This window comes from Halictus rubicundus, chromosome 6 (genome assembly GCF_050948215.1).
Source record: "Halictus rubicundus isolate RS-2024b chromosome 6, iyHalRubi1_principal, whole genome shotgun sequence".
Classification (NCBI taxonomy): domain Eukaryota; kingdom Metazoa; phylum Arthropoda; class Insecta; order Hymenoptera; family Halictidae; genus Halictus; species Halictus rubicundus.
The window spans coordinates 967177-989372 of NC_135154.1; the positions used below are offsets into that span (position 1 = coordinate 967177).

At 31.7% G+C, this 22196-nt stretch overlaps 3 protein-coding genes across 8 annotated transcripts; 1 reads left to right on the forward strand and 2 right to left on the reverse strand.

Moving 5' to 3' along the window:
- Positions 1–99: 99 nt before the first annotated feature.
- Trmt112 (tRNA methyltransferase subunit 11-2) lies at positions 100–2391 on the forward strand. Its single transcript, XM_076789331.1, has 3 exons — positions 100–239; positions 408–509; positions 2106–2391. Exons 1-3 carry the CDS (start codon positions 162–164, stop codon positions 2298–2300), a joined length of 375 nt encoding a protein of 124 aa, XP_076645446.1. The 5' UTR covers positions 100–161; the 3' UTR covers positions 2301–2391.
- Positions 2392–2643: 252 nt separating this feature from the next.
- On the reverse strand, positions 2644–10159 carry LOC143354938 (uncharacterized). Of its 6 annotated transcripts, none has more exons than XM_076789324.1 (12): positions 9992–10159; positions 9525–9669; positions 9181–9303; positions 8814–9013; positions 8329–8538; positions 6751–6919; positions 6606–6678; positions 6334–6493; positions 5724–5861; positions 5513–5626; positions 5198–5412; positions 2644–2976 (listed from the first exon to the last, which is right to left on the reverse strand). In XM_076789324.1, the coding sequence occupies exons 1-12, from the start codon at positions 10063–10065 to the stop codon at positions 2912–2914; spliced, it is 1686 nt and encodes a 561-aa protein (XP_076645439.1). In that variant the 5' UTR covers positions 10066–10159; the 3' UTR covers positions 2644–2911. The 6 variants fall into 6 exon arrangements, with proteins under 6 accessions (XP_076645439.1, XP_076645442.1, XP_076645441.1 ...); XM_076789327.1 differs by lacking the exon at positions 9992–10159 and adding an exon at positions 9746–9962; XM_076789326.1 differs by lacking the exon at positions 9181–9303 and having other exon boundaries at positions 9992–10157.
- Positions 10160–10613: 454 nt separating this feature from the next.
- LOC143354942 (HIG1 domain family member 1C-like) lies at positions 10614–12980 on the reverse strand. The gene is made up of 3 exons (XM_076789332.1): positions 12666–12980; positions 11532–11680; positions 10614–11046 (listed from the first exon to the last, which is right to left on the reverse strand). Exons 2-3 carry the CDS (start codon positions 11671–11673, stop codon positions 10859–10861), a joined length of 330 nt encoding a protein of 109 aa, XP_076645447.1. The 5' UTR covers positions 11674–11680; positions 12666–12980; the 3' UTR covers positions 10614–10858.
- Positions 12981–22196: the final 9216 nt, after the last annotated feature.

A 22196-nucleotide genomic window follows, 5' to 3' on the forward strand; every position in this document is an offset into this window, starting at 1 on the left:
TTAAAGTGATCCGATTGAGTTGTGCTTGAAGCTTGAAGCGCGCATAAACCATTAAAGCCGGCGACAAAAGTGCCGTGCAATGAACCCATACTTTTCACGCTAAATATTGACAAAATTTTTCCGTAACTTTTTATTCAAGCGAATAATTTACTAAACGGAAAATGAAACTTCTAACGCATAATATGCTAACTTCAAAATGCCTGAAAGGCGTGACTGTTGGATACCCCTTAGGAATTGTTGTAAGTTTCTAATGTATTTAATATTTTAAGGTTAATTCCGCTAAAAATTAGATAAGATCTTTATAAAAAATATTAACATTTATTTTGTGGAAATACTGATTAAGTGCAAATGTTTGATTTGAATAAAATTATTTTTAACAACAAGAGTGTACGTATAAAAATTTATAGGCAAAAGATATCAAAGTATCGGAAGTGGACTTTAATTCAGAATTTATTGCAAGAATAATTCCAAAACTTGATTGGGCTACACTATGGAAAGCAGCAGAAAGTGTAAGTTTACTAAATATATTAAACTATAGAATTAGATATAAAGAATCTTAAATCTAAGAATCTTTACATTTTATAGTTGTTAACTAAAATGTAAATATCTTTATACAAGTTTAAAATATTGTCAGAAAAGAGTATTTTTAATATAATGCTTGAAACTTTGTTAATAATGTACTCGTGTATACAATGAGTCATGAGAAATGAAATACTTAAGTATTGGTTGGAATTAAAGGTAGGAAAAATATTGATGATAATATTTTTTTATAACAATATGGAAGATAATAGAAAAAGAAAAGTTTAATTATTTTTGTTGAGTGAGCAGTAATATTATATTTCAATTTTATTCATCATAAATGTGTTAACAGAAACATACGCAATTTGATTTCTTAATCTTCCGTCACTGGCACATGGACTCATTTTCCACAGTGTACTTTGTTCTTGATTTGCAGAGAGTAGGGAAACTCTTCGACTCTGTCCATCTCTGTATGCTTTGAGGAAGGTGTAAATATTATCAGTACCAAATTAGTTTGTACGTGCGTTCTTGTGACTGCTACAATAGATTTGCAGATTGTGAGTCCACACCCAGTAACAATTACAGTTGTTGCGTCGCAGGCTCCAAATTCAGTCAAGGTTTACGATAGGGTCGAATTAGCTGATGTCATTTTTGAGAAGGTCTCCTAGTGCCTCTTTAACGAATTTATTGCTGTACAATCCAGGTACAGCTGGAAAGTATCAATGGATTTTCGTGAGGAAATCAGCTCGGCCATACTGCACTCAATGGCACTTGACGTAGCATAGGCCCACATGTAGCACCAGGGGGCCTGTAATTTATGGGCCAGTTTTGGAAATGCAAGGGACTTAGAACATACTTTGATTATACATTTGTGCCTTCTTATTTGTATGAAAAATGGTAAGCACAGCCACAGTCCACAGTCAGTAACGGTACACAAAAAAATGAGCGCCAGTAACGAAAGGTTATTTATGTAAACAATGTACATGCCAGTAAAGAAAAATTATCTTTGAATGTACATTAATATGTTCGCTGCCATGGTCTGGTTGGACAATCCGATTCCACAGCCGAAGCTTTAAGAAAGGCAAATTGATGGTGTCACATACATGTGACACTGGGTTCTTGAAAGAAATCGGCATGTCGCACATTATGTGATGCGTGTTAGCAGACGTGACAACATTACTATCTATAGATACATACAGTCTGTTATTGCTATGTCCTTTAAATAACATTGAAAATGGTATGCAAAAGATCCTTTCGTTTCATTATATTATATTTATAACTTCGCAAAAGACAACTTTTCACTTTAACATTCTCATATCTCCAATTCTAACAGACACTTAAATGTTCTATTTCTTGTGATTCACCCTGTATAGTGTAAATTTATAAAAGAAAAAATAAGTGAGAAGTAAAAACCTCATTTTAACGTGAAAAGTATTTTACAAATATTTAATGGTTGATCTAACAAATACGTGTACTTAAAACTTCTTCTTTCAATTATATTATAGTCTGCTTGTAAAAATGATAAACACTATATCCGAAATCTTTGTACTGTTAAAGTTAAAAGTAACATATGAAATGTTAAACAGATAGGTCATGTTGGAGAGTTGCCACAAACTTTGATTCAAGATTTCGAAACGAACGAAGATTTCTTGAAGAAGGTTCACCATGTATTACTTGAAGTCGAAGTGATTAATGGAGATCTATTGTGTCCAGAATCTGGTAGAAAATTTCCTATTAACGATGGTATACCAAATATGCTGTTAAACGAAGATGAAGTTTAAACGTTCCAAATAAATGTAAATGTTAATATACATTGTTTTTTTTTATAAGTATTAGATGTTCAAATGTATACAAAAATTTATTTATATTCCATATTTTTGTTGTCATCTAGTAAATATAGAATTTCCTACAATTTAAAAATATACAATACAATAAATATAGTAAAAACTATGAAACTCTCTTATTAAACTGGTAAAATCTTTGAACAATGTAGGTCATTCATCAATTTTACATTATATAAATACATATATCAATGTCTAATACTTTATAGTTCATAATATCTGTAAAGTGTTACAGTACATACTATATCTATTAAATTTCATTAATAAATTATTGGGCAAGAAGAATGGTTATGGATGTCTTTATTGTACAGATATGTGTAAATACAATGAAATACAATTTTTGTATCACTGCGACATTCTGTATACACCGTTTGCATTTACATCATGTTTATAGTGCTAATTGTGGATTGTTTTGTGTTCTGATTCATTTTTTAGTATATTTATTATATAATTTAAAAAATTTGGAATGTTATAAGTACTTTGATCGAATAGTTTCTTTTTGACAATACATTACTATGACCATATAAAACAAGGAATAATTTGTAAAATATCTAAATATATAGATTTCCTTTTATACATTTGTATTGCGTAAAATCTGTTAAAAATAGTTTTATTTCTGTAAATAAAATAATGTGTATGTAAGAGAAATTGCTTGGAACTTGAAATCTTAATTATGAAATAGGGTAACACTATTAATATTTAACATTATTATTCGAATATACAGTGACTATCTTATGTTAATAAAATAACAAAAAATCCGTTTTGGATTAACGAATTTTGCTTGGTAAAATACATTTATTACTTTAATGGCAAAAAATGTAACTAACATCTATTACATACAACCTTCTATATTATCTATGTAATTTCTATGTGATATGAAAAAAAATGATGATAAAAATCTTTTTTTCGTATTATACCGTTGTAAAATAGTATTTTGGAATAAGACTTTGGATGGAAGAGTTTTGATAGAAACAAATTTGGCAATTTATATACTGACTGTTTGTCACTCCATAGCATTACATCCCATAGACAAACCTTAAACCGTTGCATATTTAAACAATTGAGAGAGTGTTTTACATTGAAATATTTAATTACAACGATAATCTAATCGAAGTATTCATTCATTCATTCCATTTTATGTTAACCTTCTGCATGTAATATCAGGCAATACTCAAAATATAGTCAAAATAGATTATTTTACCCCTTCTAGTTTTTAAGAGTCAAAAAGCTATAAAAATAGCTCCCAACTAATATTTCAGCCACAGCCCATCTGTTATTAATTTTTTATTCACATATTAGGTTTCTTAAAGGCAGGATTATTCTGGATTAAGCTATGAAAATACTTTTGTACATTGATTTAACTATAGCACATATAAATATCAAGTTTCTTCCTTGTTTAGTTTATTACGTATTAGAAACTCTATTTTGGTTATGGCCTAAATTGTATGCAATAATCGACTGGGAGTTTGCATCATGGATATGCAAATTTGTATTCATATCGGTTCTACTTGCTACAATTAAAAATTCATACAGTTTGTAAAATGTAAAAGCTTCCGAAATGTTTTCCGCAAAATCAAACCTTTTTTCACACGTACATCATGTTAAATGCTTAATAATATTGCATATATATAGGACCTAGGTACATACTATTAATTATAAATTCGTTAATTCGCGAACGAAATTGCAATCTTAAGGACTGTGTTAGTGCTGAAATATAAATTATAAAAAGTGTTTGTGAAGTTGAATTTTTATATCTCATAAGTACCATCGAATTAAAGAAAAGAAATTTTCAACAAATGTTGTAATGTTGTATTGAGTACAATATATGTAGTCCAAAGTTGTTGATAGCAAAACATATTTAAAATTAAGCAAAGATATCTTTATATGTGAAAATATATTATGAAACATGTTAACATTCTAACCAGCCTTAATATATTTCAACACTTCATTTCCTTAAGACAATCATTTGAGTTTGAATATAATGTAACAAACAAATACATTATAGCACAGATACTAAAATTAGTATTAATACTGATACAGAATTAATTACTACCATTACAAGAACTACCATTATGTTACATTGAATTAAAATAGTTAGTGAGATTTGATCTATATTTGCAAAGAAGTTTATCTATATTCTCTTGCTTAAATACGATATATAGACAATTCAATGACCAGTTAAACGTTTTTTTAAATTATTTGTAAATATGTAAAAATTTGGACACATTTAAGTACAATCAACGCTCACAAGATATGTCACAAATGGAAGCATACTTTCAAATTTATAACACATAGTATTCTATGATAATATGATATACTTTTTAAATTATATAAAGTGTATATGAGAATGCAAGTAAATTTGAACACTTCTTTGCACATCTTTTTGTAATTCATCTACAACCTTGTCCATATTATTTTAATAAAAATCGTTTTTCTTGCAGAAAATATGTTAACTAAATGTTTTAAAACATAAAAATATAATACAAGGTGTATATTAATTTATAATAAAGTAAACATAACAAGTATTACGTAATATAACTTCAATAGGTACACAAGCAACAAATAAAACATACAATATACTAATATTTATCTGAAGTAATAATATTCTTAGAAATGCATAATCATGTAACATATTGAAAGTTAACAAAGTAATATTTCAATTGATTAAAAATAATCAACTGTTCTCTTGAATTCATGGAATTACATTCAAATTGATGTGCACAAATGAAATAATTAGCATATAAAAACACAATTAACATAAAAGTAAACTATAACAATATTTTTATTTTAACAAACATATAAATTAAAAAAAAAACAGTTACATAAATTTCATTTACCACGACATTCTGTATTTATTGCATTCTTCTGAGAATAAATGGAACCTTGAGTTAACCCACGTAATGGACCTTTTCTCAATTGTGGATCTGGACCTTTAGCAGTATAATATTTCCCAGAAACCAAGCTTGTATCATGCCCATGTGTTATTATTTTGGTAAAGGTGTCATTTGTTAACAAATTTGGATCTGGTCCTGACCATGGTGCATAGTCAGGGCTATAAAAGTTGCAAGAAAAAGTAATAGGTATAACTTTACAATTGAAAAGTACAAATTGAAAAATTTTAATTAATAGAGGAAGACAAGTTTTGAACTTACAGAAGCAAATCATTATTAGCTCCTTTTGGTAAATCAGAATTTGGTCCAACGGGTTTTGTTAGATATGGAGATTTATATTCATTATCTTCTCTAGTGCTGGTTCCTCGAGAGACTCTAGAAATTTAGTTGCACATCACATGTTTAAATTAATTTAACGTGAAAATGTTATAATAGTATTCAAATTTAATTAGCATGCGAAAATGGGCCTTACTTTGGTATTTCTATCTTATTTTTGCATCGCTTAGATTTTTCCACTTCTGGATCCCTTGTTACTTTCTTAATTGGTGAAGCAGTTAATTTTATTGCTTCAGTTATTGGAGGGCTGTCTTCTTTTTCATTGCTTCTACTGCTGCAAATTTGTATATATGCTTACTTAGTGTATAGCTCACACTTATTATACCATAAGATGGTAATCAAAACTACTTAAAAAATGACGTTTTGAAAACAATGTCACTTAATATAATAAATTTTCCACATGGAATAGTTGCGCTTTTTTTAAAGTATATCAACAGTCTTTTCACATATTGTTCTGTTCTGTAGGTGCTCGTATTAAAAAGTATTCAGCTTTACCCATTTCTAATTATAAAAACAAACAAAACACAGACAATGGTTGGAAAGAAAACAGATTTGAGAAATTTTTAATTTATAAATTAAAAGTTCTAATAGATTCTCTTTCAATGTGACCACTGGCACTCAGGTTTACAGCATCCGATAATTAGCTTATGTACAATGTGTTAACATATCAATATACGTATAATTAAAAGATCATTGTAGTTTTACTACAATTGATATTATATGTATATATTTAAATTTGAATTTACTTCTCACTGCTGGATGTACATGGGGGTTTTGTAGCTTCTTCCATAACCATAATGTCCAATATATGTATGGCTCTTTCTTCGTCATAATCAACACTATCCATAGCAAGCGCTATTACTCTTTCCGGTACAGCCTTATACTTCTCCATTAAACGAGCTTTCACTAAAAATTTTAATACAACAGTTAATGAAATCTTAATACTTTTGTAAGTCATTTCATGCCATTGATTACTTTAATTGGTGTTAGCATTTTAGACAAATATTAAAAAATTTACTTTTATTTTTCTCTTCTAAACTTTTCATTCGTGGTGGTGGAGTAGGGGCAGCTTGTTGTTTGTTTTTTGCTGCCTATAAAATAAAATTTGAATTAAGCCTGTTACAGAAATTAAATAAAATACAAAAAAAGGTTTAGTGTATTACCTGTTCTTCTTCTCTCTTTCTTGCTAATGATCTAGGAGCTGTAGGATTTCGCTTCTCATAGCCCAAATCAATCAATTTTTCTGAAGCTTTCTGGACATTATTATCACTTTGTTCCAAAATATCAAGCAACATAGTCTCTTCCACTTTGGGAAATATATTTTTCAGGTACCTGTAGAAACATTTTCAATGTATCAATTACTATAAGTATTCGATCTCCCATCAAGTACAAGTACAGACAAAATCTACAATACAAGATGAAATATTACATAATTGATCATCTATTAACCCTTTGCACTAATATGTCAGGGCTGAGGCGACATTTAACAGGTGTTTACAAAATTCTGGAGTGCAAAGGGTTAATAAATCAATATGTATGTACGATCAATTATTTAAAAAAAATATTAGACAATACACTAGGAACAATAATTCAAATAGTATAAACGTATGTATATGTGGTTAATATTTTGGTAATTTCAGATCAAGAAAGTTACTGTATACTTACTACAGATAACTTAAATGTACTGAAATTTTCAAAATATTCAGACAATAATATTTTTTGACTGCATAAGAAATACATATAAATATTTTCGATCATAATACACGTGCACATACTACCATGCTCGGATCATGTTTCCTTTGAATAAATGAGTTTTGTGTATTGTATACATATGTTACGATTGTGTGTTAGCATTTTTTACTTAAAATTTCAGTATGTATATAAATAGTACTCAAATATTTAATATTTACCCAAAATTATTGAAAATAATTTATATATGGATCTGAATGTGTACATTTTGAGAAACTCATTTATTGTTACAAAGTTCCTTAAAATAATGTAGAGACGTGTTAATAAAAAATATAAGCTTCAATGTGCCACTAAAAATTGAACAAAAAATACATTGATGATATAAAACTGAAACCAACCTATCTACGATCTGTGTAAATCTTACACTATCCAACATGTGTTGTATTGTAAACCAGGAAGGAACTGAAATGAAAAATGAGTTCTAAATCACGCATACAGTATATAAAATAAAAACTAACTAAACATAACGTCTAGAGAATAAAAAAGAATCAGCAAAACAAATCAAAACAAACAGAAAATACAATAAGAAAAGTGTAATTGGCCTGTTCAAGAATATTTCTTTCAAGACTACTTAATATGGATTTACTTAATATGCATGATTCATATCTTCACAAAAGTTCACTAAATCAATAACACTATGAAGTTCTGCATTCCTTTATTACACGAACAGTTAAAATACTGCTGTTTTAAAAGTTTACTTAAAAAACTTTAAACACATTGCAGATAATGGTAAAAAGGTTTTACTTTTTCATGTAAATTATGCAAAAAATATTCAATTATATGATTGATCTGCAATGTGCATTAGTACATGCTGTAACTACACAGTACTGAACATCTTATGTGTGTAGAAAATATATCAGACACTCAAAACAAAGTAGTACATTAGTAGCACTTTTTTCATCTGATATATTTCTCTGTGACTATCACAAGATACAATATCAACATCTAGCATCCATATTGGGTGAAACTGAAATTGTAAGAATGGGAAAAACCTAAGTTTCATTTTTGGGGAGTTGGGAGCTGGCCGAGCTCCCCGAGGCGGACTCAATGTTAGAGCTGCATGTATAGTGTGAGGTGGTAATCTCCATCTTGGTATTGCATAGTTTGAATGCACTCCCACAGGTGTGCATGGTCCTGGAGTACAAAGGGGATTCTTTTCCACTTGGAGAGCGCTGACAACCAAAGCTGCTCTGTTATGGTATCTGAAAGACATCAGCTACCACCTTAGCGCTATATCTGATATAGCACTGTTCAAACTTATCGATAATGGAAATAATATATAACCAGTATAAAAATATAACATAATATGCAATAAAGCTGTTCGTGCGACTTCTTAATATAATCTGTGATGAAGAGTACAAGAACTGTGATGAACAAGAGTTAGAGAGAAGATTAACCAAATATTTTATAATAATGATAATATAGAATATATAATGGAGATTTAATTACAATGTGATTTTTTACTTCTTAAACTTACTTTTTTAGAAGAAGTCGAATGTGAGTGTCGGAAACTGTAGGAAACATGGCATTGATTTTGGCAACTTGTAGCTCGATATCTGAATTTTGTGTTAAACTTGTCTCCATGTTCTTTATTGGTGTTGGCGATGCTAACGTCATGTCTCCAAGTCGGTTTGTCATTGCGCTAACTGATTTCAATGATAATGGAGTTTTTAGCTCCTACATAAATTTTTTTAATTAGTATTAATCTTTTTATCAATTTTTTGTTTTGTATTTACATTTCTAATCAATAATATAATATTAATTGGCAAGAATTTTATTCTACCATCACATAATTGTCTACCAAAGTGAATAATATTGAATAAATTTCCGATTTAATTACCTACCTGTAGACTAGGAGGTAAAAATGCAAGTTGTGGATTAAGGTAGGGAGACGGTGTTGGATAGATTTGCGGAGCTCTGTGAGCTCCTGCATAACCTATGTGTCCACCACCTCCATTTCCTCCAGTCTATTATTGTGTATGATATTTTATATTTTATCCGAATGCAGCATGTGCATATGATAAAAACACATATATTGGGAGTGCAATTACAAAGATTTTAAATCTGTGCATGTGCGCATGATATGTTTGTAAATATCCAAATGTTATGTATAAGTAAAAGTAAGCGTGTACATTTAAAGATAATTTTGCACAACAATTTAATGTACAGCAGGAATTTTTTTACTGACCTGCATAGGTATATCTTGGGAAGTTATAGTTGTAGCAGAACTCAGTGCCATTGAATTTTGTGATTGTATATACTGAGAATACTGCCAATACCTTACTCTCGGATCTTCCCATGTCGTCGTTCGATTAAAATGATTTATAAAATATCTGAAAATGTTTGATTGTATTGAAGTATAAAGTTATTAACAAACGTTAACATCTTTCTATACATCGCGTTGTGTACCATTTCTTTCGTACAAAGATTTTTATAATGATTATTTACGTATGCATAAACAGATCTTTAAACAATTTAATATTTTATTTATCGATATATGTAATTAATTTGTAGGTATCGCTAAAGTAAACTACAGTGTAAAGTAAGACACCGTTGCATAACATAAATTATTGCAACAAAGATATTTATCACTATAATTCTTTTACTATCAGTTCAATGAACAAACTAAAAGTAGTTTTACAAAAATTTACATACGGACGTCCACTTCTGATATCGTATCTACATTCCCAACCGGGTGGCAATTGACTCCTGTCAGTTTCTTCAGCCATCTTTGCGTATTTTGATAACTCGCAATATAATCCACCGATGCCACCGTAACGCAGTAAATACTAACCGTGACCAAATTTAATTATACCTATTTCGTATTTTGTACTATTGTCTTATTTTAAAGTAAAGGTACATCTGACGTTTATTTTTTATCTAAAATATGTATAAATTAAGTTTTTCATTTTTAATATCGATTAATCGGTAAAAAAATTTGTGTTTTCATACACACGTGTATTGAATAGAATATATTTAAAGTATAACAGTTGAAAAATCGGTACAAGGATTTGCATAGTGTAATTAAATTTAAAAATCAATTGTTTATTTTTAAAATCTAAATCTACATTTTCCTTAATTTAATAATATTTTGATAAAAATATAACGTATATTAATATTTTCATAAGAATAACATTAAAAAACAATAATAATAACTCTTAGACATTAATTAATGTAAGCTATTTAATAATAACTTAATTATTACACAAATTATAACTCCAAACTTACCATTACGTTGTACACATTATTATGGGGTCAATAAATAAATCGAAGCAAGATGTTTTAATTAAATATACATTTGAGAAAGCATAAGAGCATTGTTACATACATTTAAGTAATAATTTATTGTGTTTCTCTGACATGTAAGTCAATAGAAACTTCACATTTTTTAAACTTAATAACTTATCTATTTAATACTTCTAATATCTTTTCTATCAAAATAAATTATTTTTTATTTTCATTTGTTATATTAAGATTCCTACATATTTTCCTCTTTGAACATTGTTCTTTTTTTAAGAATTTCTATTTATTTTTCTCTTGGATCTTTGTATATGTATTATACATTTGATGTAGCATTCCCAGAGTTAAACACCCTATAACTGTACCTTGAGCCGCAACTCTAAGCTGTACAATAAACATTGATGCTGGTAGTGTTGTCGTTCTCCATTTATAAATACCTATTCCACCTACAATTGTAAACCCTAACAACCCTATAAAATAAAATAAAATATATATCAAATTATGTCAAGTTATATCAAACATGTATACAGGGTGAATCTGATAATATGACGATTGCAAATAACTTATAAGTTGTTTGTTATACAAAAATATGTTTCAAATAAAAGTTACAAGGTTTTCTGGGAGACATACAGTGCTCTGATCTGTTTTTTATCACTTTGCTTTTTTATCGAGATATTAGACCAGTTTTTTACATGGAATGTCTAATATTTTTTTCTCAAATTCAGATAGACCACTAAATTCTACATTAAAAAAGTATTCACCCTGTATAAATTTTTTAATCAAACTTCATGCAATTACTCTAACAGTGAAATAACTCATTGTAATATATTTGAAAAATTTACGTTGCTTGCATTGAAAAATAGAATTGTATTGCTGTCTAAAGACTTTGAATTACTTGTCCCAAGGGTATAAAAAAGAAACTGTTTATTGTTTTAAATATTAATTAATTATGTACCTGCTACAAGAAAGGGTTGCCTTTGTACAGTACTATACAATTTATCTGTTAGAGATAAACGATCTTCATTTTCTAATGTTTGTCTAAGAGCCTCTTCTGGAATCTCTACTTCTTTTGCATTTAGCCATTTAGGGGCACTCATTGTTTCTCTACAAAACATAATTAAAATTTTATTGAAAAGTTTATTTGTCTTCAAGTAGAATAATATGGAAAGCTAATTATTGTTTGCATTAATGTATTTCAAAATAAGGAGTGTATATATTTTATCAACTACATATGACTGTATAATTGATCTTATTAAATACATTTTATTACTAATATATATAATTTGATTATATAATTGTCATAAGTTAAAAGATTTATAAATATTTTATTACTTTTTCATACTTTATTACTTAGGAATAATCATAAAAGTTTAATTTGTTAATTTTTTCTATCTATTGAAATATCAAAATTTGTATAAGTATAAAATAATAAACATTGTATTTTGGATCGACTCTGTAACACTAGAAATATAAAATACACGCTTGGAAATGTCTACATATATATTCATGATTAACCTCACACGTGCTCATTGCGTCACAGGTATTTCATCGTGTATATTCATTAATACTTTTAGACAAATGATGTCTAGATATTGTTTTAAGTCGTGTGCATACAAATTAAAACATGTTATTAAAAATTTCCTATGTTTCGATTCAGTTCGTTCAGTCTCACATTCTATATACATACTTATGTATATTGATTTTAACTATGACATTTTCGCAAGTCTAGGCCAATGTCAAGGTATTGAAATTGAAATACGGCCGTTTAAGATCCGTGAACAAAATCTAATCGCAAAAGTGTTAATAGATATTTACCATTATCGAATGTACCAAAACAGCAGTTGTTGTTTAAAAATCGCTGTATATATTATATAGTTTTGATTAGCATTTTCAGATTGCAAATTTCAATGGTCGTTCGACTGAAGCTTTCTTTGTAGCACATAATATAAAACCTTAATTTTTATATGGATTGTAAAACAAAATGATAAACTGTTCTTTTTATCATTATGAATTAATAGCGAACATTTCGATCGATTTTGTAATAAATATGGATTTTTTATTATGCAAGAACAAGTTATTAGACTTTTACCTTTGTTTTATAAACAATATACAAACTTCACTGGCTTTTCATTAATACTGTTCAAGTAACGACATGTGCCCTTAACACTTCTTCCACGACTGACGTGAGAGTGTCATGATGACGCAACTGTCACGATTTCTTTGCCATTCGGTTTTTGCCTATCTATAGTAATACACGGTATTTTTGCAGAAACGTAACGTCCACAGAGTACAGGAACTGTCATACTTCACGTGTCCAAATTTGGCGACCTTGAAAACCTATTTAGCAGCGGCACTAACACTTCTTCATAGATACACATACATCTATAATGATGTACATATATAGAAATATTATCATTTATAGTCTTCAATATGCAGTTGTATCGTTACGGTGTGAAATACTACATAATTGTATATTATTTTTCCAATCCTTTCAATTAGTGTGAACAATAAACGACTGTGTGAACGATCACATGGTATTTCTGTATGATTTACTACATCACGGATCATTATATTCAATTATATTAGACATAGATTAGAATCAATTACAATGGCGTGTTTCGTAATGTTTCACAAAAGATAAAAGCATAGAGCATTCTTGTAATGAGAATAGAATCACAGGGTATTCTGTGGGTCATAGTGGAAATTTCCGGTATGCCGCGCTGAAGGTAAAAATGGCAACACCGCGAGAGTCAGGCTGTAATCACAGACGAGGTATAGGCAGAGAGGAATGAGAGTGCTCACGCCCGGGGTTTCGGCGTTCCCACTTTCGTAACATCGCCGCTTTAGCATGGCACAGAACCGGTCAGTCTTTCCTGGAACAGAACCGGTCAGTCTTTTAGCATGGCACAGAACCGGTCAGTCTTTTAGCATAAAACTGAACGCACATTATTTTTTTAACCAGGATTAGAACGTACAGCTTAATTGTTTTATATGAAATATGTAACTACCATGTAAATCTTGTGTACAAAATCTCTAATTAATATAAATTAAGAATAATATTAATTGTAATGATACGTATTTTATTTTTTTCCAATTTTGTAGTTGCAAACTCTAGTTGTAAAAAATGGAAAACCCGGAAAAATTCGAACAAATACAGATCTCATATCGAAGTTTAAAAGCGACCAACCTGAATATTAATCTAATAATGAGCTATTGTCATCAACACTATCTTAAATTTTTTCATATATTTAGCTAGTGTTATTATTAATTAAAAAAATTTTCTTTCATGAATAAATATTTTTTCCACCTCAGCACCATAAGATTTTTACTAGATGACTTTAAAAACACATTAAACTATTTTTAAATAATTTTACTCGAAAACATTCTAGTTTACTCTTTATTTCACCGTTCTACTAATTTTTTATGGGCTGCATTGCAGCTCTGTTTAACACCCCTTTACAACCCAATACCATGGTACCATCCATATTCAAGGAAGAACAATTTTTTGCGACGATCATTGAAAAAACAAAAGTGTTTCCTTCGTTTCAGTCCTTTAGTGCGTTGGTGACATAGCGCCCAGCACACCTACCTGTGTTCTGTGTAACATCTGGAGTTTTATGGTACGCTAACAATTGCTATTGACTCGCAAGCCAGACCGTACAAGCGAATGCATCCACAACTTCCAGAGACCTGCCTCCAAAACTAATTAAAGGAAGGCTAGACATGCAGTGTGTACTAAACTCCTCAAAAGAGGCGGATTCCAGTCGCTCGTGTTATAAACCTCATTCGATACTTCATCGAAAGGGTGATCTTACATATTTCTGTAACAGTTCCAAGTGCATGCACTTTGTTCATGATACACTCTTTGTAATTATGAAATTCAATTAAATATTAAGTAAATCTTTCACGGTGCTAACGGCCCTCGCAGAGATGGGCATTATTTGGGATAAAAAATTATTTAAATGAAAATTTGAATAAAAGATACTTTATCTTTATTTGTTATTTGAAGGTTCGAATAAAAAAAAGCATCTTTATTGGACGAGTATCGGATAAATAATTTTATTCGTCGAGAATTTATCCGACGAATAAAGATAATTTTTTCTATTCGAAGCGGATTTATTCGAACTTCGAATAATTTTTTCATCTTTTATCTGTATCTTTTATTCGAAGGCTTCGAATAAATCTTCGGATAACTTTTGCCAGCTCGACGAATAAACGGCGACGGCGGCTGACGAGGACCGACGAGCGCTGAACGTCGAAGACCCAGCGACTGCCAAACGGTATACAATGTAAGCGGATGGAGAATCGCGCATTATTGGCAATTTATGGTTGTATGTTTTTAATCAGAACAATATTTTAAGACGAATGAGTTGTAGAGCTTGTTCCGATCGAAATGAGTCCAAACACGACATCATTTGGACTGTCTTTAATGAGATTGTAATTTTTATCGTACCATTACGTATCAGTGAAACTTGTTCGATTACACTCGAATTTGATCTCATTTTCATCAGGAAACTCCCCTCCATTCGCTCGTCACAATTTTTTGAGGATATGTTGAAAAATCTAAAAGTTTAAACTTTCATTCGTGCGCGATTCTCCATCCGCTTACATTGTATGTCGTCTGTCTTCGCTGAGTCTGATGCTCGGCGCTCGGCAAAAGTTATTCGAAGATTTATTCGAAGCCTTCGAATAAAAGATATAGATAAAAGATGAAAAAATTATTCGAAGTTCGAATAAATCCGCTTCGAATAAAAAAAATTATCTTTATTCGTCGGATAAATGCTCGTCGAATAAAATTATTTATCTGATACTCGTCGAATAAAGATACTTTTTTTATTCGAACCTTCGAATAACGAATAAAGATAAAGTATCTTTTATTCGAATCGTTATTTAAATAATTTTTTATCTAAATAATGCCCAACTCTGGCCACAGGTGCCTTTTGGAAGGACAGCCTACCTGTTATCTTAACATTCTTTTAAAGTCCTTTTTTTACAGTCGCAGAGGAAGAAACGCTCTGTATTTTGGATTTCAAGTAATTGTAGACACTTGTATGATTCTGTTATATATACTACTTTGACAAAATTAGAAAATAAAAATTATGTGGCGTGTGTAATGTCGTACAAAGCAGTTTCAGATGAATGATAATGTGTTCAGGAACTGTTACAGAAATATGTAAGATCACCCTGTCGATGAAGTATCGAATGCGGTTTATGACACGAGCGACTGGAATCCACATCTTTTGAGGAGTTTAGTACACACTGCATGTCTAGCCTTCCTTTAATTAGTTTTGGAGGCAGGTCTCTGGAAGTTGTGGATGCATTCGTTTGTATGGTCTGGCTTGCGACTCAATAGGGATTGTTAGCGTACCATAAAACTCCAGATGTGACACAGAACACAGGTAGGTGTGCTGGGCGCTACGTCACCAACGCACTAAAGGACTGAAATGAAGGAAACACTTTTATTTTTTCAATGATCGTCGCAAGAAAATTGTTCTTCCTTGAATATGGATGGTACCATGGTATTGGGTTGTAAAGGGGTGTTAAACAGAGCTGCAATGCAGCCCATAAAAAATTAGTAGAACGGTGAAATAAAGAGTAAACTAGAATTTTTTCGAGTAAAATTATTTAAAAATAGTTCTAATGTGTTTTTAAAGTCATCTAGTATAAATCTTATGGTGCTGAGGTGGAAAAAATATTTATTCATGAAAGAAAATTTTTTTTAATTAATAATAACAGTAGCTATATATATGAAAAAATTTAAGATAGTGTTGATGACAATAGCTCATTATTAAATTAATATTCAGTTTGGTCGCTTTTAAACTTCGATATGAGATCTGTATTTGTTCGAATTTTTCCGGATTTTCCATTTTTTACAACTAAAGTTTGCAACTACAAACTTGGAAAAAAAATAAAATACGTATCATTACAATTAATATTATTCTTAATTTATATTAATTAGAGATTTTGTACACAAGATTTACATGTTAGTTACATATTTCATATACAACAATTAAGCTGTACGTTCTAATCCTGGTTAAAAAAATAATGTGAGTTCAGTTTTATGCTAAAAGACTGACCGGTTCTGTCCCAGGAAAGACTGACCGGTTCTGTGCCATGCTAAAAGACTGACCGGTTCTGTTCCAGGAAAGACTGACCGGTTCTGTGCCATGCTAAGGCTGAGCAGATGTCAGCACTATATCGGGAACGCCGAAAACCCGGGCGTGAGCACTCTCATTCCTCTCTGGTATAGGATAGACCCAGAGAGAATAGGAGAGTGCTCACGCCCGGGTTTTCGGCGTTCTATAGGGTGGATGGCGCCACCGTCGCCATTCCCCTAGGACGCGCCGAACACACGAGTTTCCTTTCTCGTGTCGAACACGGGAACAGCTCGCATGCGAGTCGAAACTCGTCCCCTCTTCTACCGCTGTATCGCGAAGTGTACGGACGCGTCCGCGAAGATCTCTAGCTCTCTACAAGTGTTATACTCAGGTCAGAGCAGGTCAGAGTACAGAATAACTTTTAAACCATGAACATTCTCACGGTATTTTATGTCGTGCCAGAGAGGAAATGAGAGTGCTCACGCCCGGGGTTTTAGTGTCCCCGGTATAGTACTGCCCTCTAGTCTAATTTTTAGTCTCGACCAGAACCTGCATCATCTTTAGCCTGAAACCGAACCTGCATCATCTTTAGCCTGAAACAGAACCTGCATCATCTTTAGCCTGAAACAGAACCTGCATCATCTTTAGCCTGAAACAGAACCTGCATCATCTTTAGCCTGAAACAAAACCTGCATCATCTTTTTAGCCTGCACCATAACTTGCATCATCTTAGGCTGGATCAGAGCCTACATCATTTTTTAACATAGAAATAGCATCCACGCCTGGCATTATTTGGCATCCGCTGCCAATATCCAATAGAGAAAAAATTCCGAAGATTATAAAGCACGTTTTGCTCTCAAATTAATTTATATTTTAAGTAACTTTTGCAACAATTCAGGTAATAATATAAATTATAATAGTTTAATATTCAATGTGAGGCAGACCTTGAGATCATGTTACTTTGTAAGAGAAGAAAAACCGATCTTTGTAATAGTAGATTATGTTAAATAGCATTAAATAAAACTATCTCTTCGCTAACCAACAATTTTGATCATATACATTTTCCTACAATATCTTTAATGATGCCAAAGCCTTCAAAAGGATTTATGAAAATATTTTTAGACTGTGTGCAGTCTTGAATGGAACCGCTTGAGATTAATTAGAACTTACGTCGGATAGAAGCAAATGAACTTATTTGATCAATCAGCTATCGAACGACACACGAATATTTATGAGAGAATAAAAGTAGGAAATAGTAAGAAATCCGACGTCGCGCTATCTTGAAAATATTGTTCCACTCTGATACGATCACGGTGGATCGAATTAATGATTTTTTATTTCTTTCATGAATCTTTTTCCATCGTATTTGTTTCTTTTTTCTGTTTAAAACAACATCTGCCACGATATAATTGCGATTATAATTTCTCGTGTAATAAGCGATTAAATTTTCGGTTTAAGTTAAATTTTTAGTTCTATTTGTACGTAACTTCCATCAACAGATTTGTGAGATTTTTCTGGTTAAAAGCAGACCAAACTCGGTAGAGTTTCAATCATATTGTCGTCATCCCGGAAGGAGAAGTAGTTTAGTGGTTCAATTAAAAGCCTTTATTTTAAACTAGTGGACTCACTTTAGGATAGGACAATTGTACAAGAGGAAAAGTGAAAGTTGGTAATGAAACAAGGGATGGTCGCTGGCGAGGATGTCTGGTTTTCGTCTATGTCAAGGATGGGCTTAAAGTCTTGTAGGAAAACGGTTGTATGAGAGGACAGGCAAAGAGGAAGAGAGAAAAAAGAGTGAAGAGGACGGTTAGGTTTTACGAGCGCAGGAAACCCTGCGTTTAGAAAACTACCATCGCCGGTACAAAATCGATTGACGATGGGACTCGCTGTAATATGCTGTAAATGAGTCGCCCAGGCCCTTATTGTTAAGAAGGTACAGACTAGGTCAGGTATAAGATAGTATATGCAGTGTCTGACACTATTTACCTACGTATCATAGCGTGTCATGATCACACTCTAAATAAGTACATACTCACTTGATACAATCCGATTTTGATGAAACTTATGTGAGATATAGTTCTTCGAAAAATATTTGACATGTGTTTTTTATAGCCAACCACGCGCTTTGAAGGGGTGAAAATAGCCCTCAAAGTTGGGGGTCAAAATCACATTTTTTGAGTTATCTTGGTAACCAGTGGTCGAAAAAATTAAATTTTTTTAAAATGGGAAATGTCGCTCAAGAAATTTTTAACAAAAGTTGTTTGTTTAAAGAATACATTAAAAATTTGGTTTTTTGTTTAGTTTCTCTTATTTATTGTTGATTCATTTTAATGTAAACTTGGGTATGTGATCTTTGATCCAAAATAGGGTATACAGTAAAGATTCTACTGAAGTCAGTACCGACGTTCCCTACTTATGACAGTGGAACACCTCACACCACTCGAGAACCGTCGTGTCGCGGTCACCACATTGTCGGGTATATCGGTGTGAGACCCGAAGACCACTACTAATCCAATTACAAAACTTCTTTATTTTTCGTTATATTTTTATGAAACTTTTACCAACATATTCGTGGCATTTTTCTGATTAAAATGATACCATATATGATATAATTCCGATGTTATTTACTTGTGTAACAAGCGATAAAAGTTTCGAACGCAGAGGAGGACAGCGTATGGGAAAGAAAGAGACGCACTTCGACTCTCTGCGTCTCTTTATTCTTCATTATTTTTTTATGGAATTTGCGCTGACTAATTCGTGGCATTCTTCTGATTAAAATGACACTAAACACGGTATAAATTGAACGGTATCTAGTATTTTTAACTTTTGCCAGCTCGACGAATAAACGGCGACGATGCCCGACGACTGCAATGTAAGCAGATGGAGATTCGAGCATTATTGGCAATTTATGATTTTATATATTTAATCAGAATGATATTGTTAATGCGAATAAGTTGTAGAGCTTATCCCGGTGAAAATGAGTCTAAACACGACATCATTTGGACTATCTTCAATAAAATTGTAATTTTTGTCGTAACATTACGTATCAATATAATGGGTCGATTACACTCGAATTTGAACTAATTTTCATCAGGAAAATCCTCTCAATTCACTCGTCACAATTTTATAAAGGTATACAGAAAAATCTAAAGTTTAACTTTTTAATTCCTGTGCGATTCTCCATCTGCTTACATTGTATGTCGTTTGTCAGTCGCTTGGTTTTCAACGTTCGGCGCTCGTCGGGCGTCGTTGTCGTTTATTCGAGCTGGCAAAAGTTATGTGTAGGAATTGTTTTCGAAATAATTGCCAAGCGGTGGGATTTTAGAGTGAGAAATGTCTATGGACGTTTATTTAACCGATGACAACGATTACACATACAGGTGTTACAACTCTCTCTCTCTCTCTCTCTCTCTCTCTCTCTCTCTCTCTCTCTCTCTCTCTCTTTCTCTCTCTCTCTGTGCTGCCTCTTGCAGACACTCTCTTCCAGACTCTAGACTCTTTCTAAAGTCTCTCGCAATCTCTCTCAACCTCTTTGCACAAACTCTTTAACTCTAACTTACTCTCACTCAGTGTACTGACTCTTACTCTATCTCTAACTCCGTATTCTTACTCTGTCCGCGACCGCGACCTACCTCGCCTATATAGGCCGATCGCCGACATACACACATACGCTCTAGATCACATTCATACATAGTTCATCGCACCTTTCATACTGTGTCTCTCGCACACATGCTCGCTCTCTCTCACACTCACTCATTCGCACGCGTACATTAGGACATTCAACCGTCGCCCGATGTTTGACGACATTGACGTTGTTTCGAAAAACACGCTCGCGGTCGGGGCGTCCTAACGGCAGACCACGATAGGCAGTTTTTTCCCTCCTACATATGTATTCGAGGATTTACTCGAAGCCTTCGAATAAAAGATACAGATAAAAGATGAAAAAATTATTCGAAGTTTGAATGCATCCGCTTCAAATAAAAAATTCTTTTATTCGTCGGATAAATTCTTGTCGAACAAAATTATTTATTCAATACTCGTCGAATAAAGATACTTCTTTTATTCGAACCTTCGAATAACGAATAAAAATTTTTTTTATCTTTTATTCGTAATTCCAAATTTTTATTTAGATAAATATTTTGCCCAACTCTGAAAATATGTATACATTTCTTCATTTAAACATATATTACAATAAAAATCACACAAATATTAAATAAATTCAGTCATTTCATTTTTATAAGGCAACGTAGACCAGCTACACTTAACACTAGAACTATCGCATGAGTCAAAATGACTTGTTCCTAACTTTTTCTTTTAGAAATAACGAAATTGTAAATATGTTTTTACGAGAAAATTTTTTAACAAACTTCTCTATGGCAGTAGATATTTAAACAAAACTGGTACGAAATCTAAACAACTACAGTATTGTTGTTGTTATAAGGCAATGTATATCAATTGCATTTACTGCTTGGTAGTTCTAGTGTTAATGCTCGGTATGTTTAGTGTTAATTTCGAAAATGTAGTTGAAATTCCACAGTGTTTGGTTCCGTTCTAATCGGAAAAATATCACAAATACGTTGGTCAAATTTTCGTAAAAGAATAGCTAAAAATAATAAAGTAAAATAATTGCTTGATAAAAGTTTGTTGTTATATGATTCTGTGTATAAATAAGTATACTTCAACCTTCATTATTCTTTCAATAGGTAATCCAAATTTGGAACGCTACGCCCCATCTACGATAAGACGGTTGGGTGAGTAACAAATAAATATTTGCTCTACAACACATAAATCATTTTTTTCTAATAGCAATATTTACCAATACAGTACATTTTATGAATCAAAAGTTTTCACATTTTCATGTCTCACTAATAATCGGACATTTTGAGAAAAATAAGTAAGTTGTGAACTCCATCGTAATAAACCGTTACAAACCCGTTTTCTTTAATAACATCATTTAACCGTTTGGGCATATTATAAATAATTGTTTAAAAAATTTTCTGAAAAAATTCCCAAGAAGTCCCATTCTATAATACTTTTAGTCTTGTTTGCAATTCACTTTTTAACCTTATTAGTTTTTTTCTAATTATTTAGTCTAATTCATCGCAGAAATTTTCTATTCGTTTGGATCCTGTATCCGCCCGGCAAAGGTTGAATAATTTTATATTACAGGTATATGTAGTGAACATTTCTCCCCCGAAATGTTCCGACCTCAAAAAAGGTCACAACTTCCGGTTCTACGAAGAAGATTGAAAATGAATGCTGTGCCCAAACCATGGGCAGATCGGGGACTACATCAAGAACAAGAGGAACAAGAGGAACAAGAGGAACAAGAGGAACAAGAGGAACAAGAGGAACAAGAGGAACAAGAGGAACAAGAGGAACAAGAGGAACAAGAGGAACAAGAGGAACAAGAGGAACAAGAGGAACAAGAGGAACAAGAGGAACAAGAGGAACAAGAGGAACAAGAGGAACAAGAGGAACAAGAGGAACAAGAGGAACAAGAGGAACAAGAGGAACAAGAG

What these genes read in the sequence shown, in the direction of transcription:
- Trmt112 (XM_076789331.1), top strand. Translation starts at nt 162, where the DNA reads ATGAAACTTCTAACGCATAATATGCTAACTTCAAAATGCCTGAAAGGC. An exon ending in GATACCCCTTAGGAATTGTT is followed by an intron (nt 240 to 407) that starts GTAAGTTTCTAA and finishes AAAAATTTATAG; the next exon opens with GCAAAAGATATCAAAGTATC. An exon ending in TATGGAAAGCAGCAGAAAGT is followed by an intron (nt 510 to 2,105) that starts GTAAGTTTACTA and finishes AATGTTAAACAG; the next exon opens with ATAGGTCATGTTGGAGAGTT.
- LOC143354938 (XM_076789324.1), bottom strand. Translation starts at nt 10,065, where the DNA reads ATGGCTGAAGAAACTGACAGGAGTCAATTGCCACCCGGTTGGGAATGT. An exon ending in ATTCGACTTCTTCTAAAAAA is followed by an intron (nt 8,539 to 8,813) that starts GTAAGTTTAAGA and finishes GATGTCTTTCAG; the next exon opens with ATACCATAACAGAGCAGCTT. An exon ending in AATAAGATAGAAATACCAAA is followed by an intron (nt 5,627 to 5,723) that starts GTAAGGCCCATT and finishes CTAAATTTCTAG; the next exon opens with AGTCTCTCGAGGAACCAGCA.
- LOC143354942 (XM_076789332.1), bottom strand. Translation starts at nt 11,673, where the DNA reads ATGAGTGCCCCTAAATGGCTAAATGCAAAAGAAGTAGAGATTCCAGAA. An exon ending in GCAACCCTTTCTTGTAGCAG is followed by an intron (nt 11,047 to 11,531) that starts GTACATAATTAA and finishes TTTATTTTATAG; the next exon opens with GGTTGTTAGGGTTTACAATT.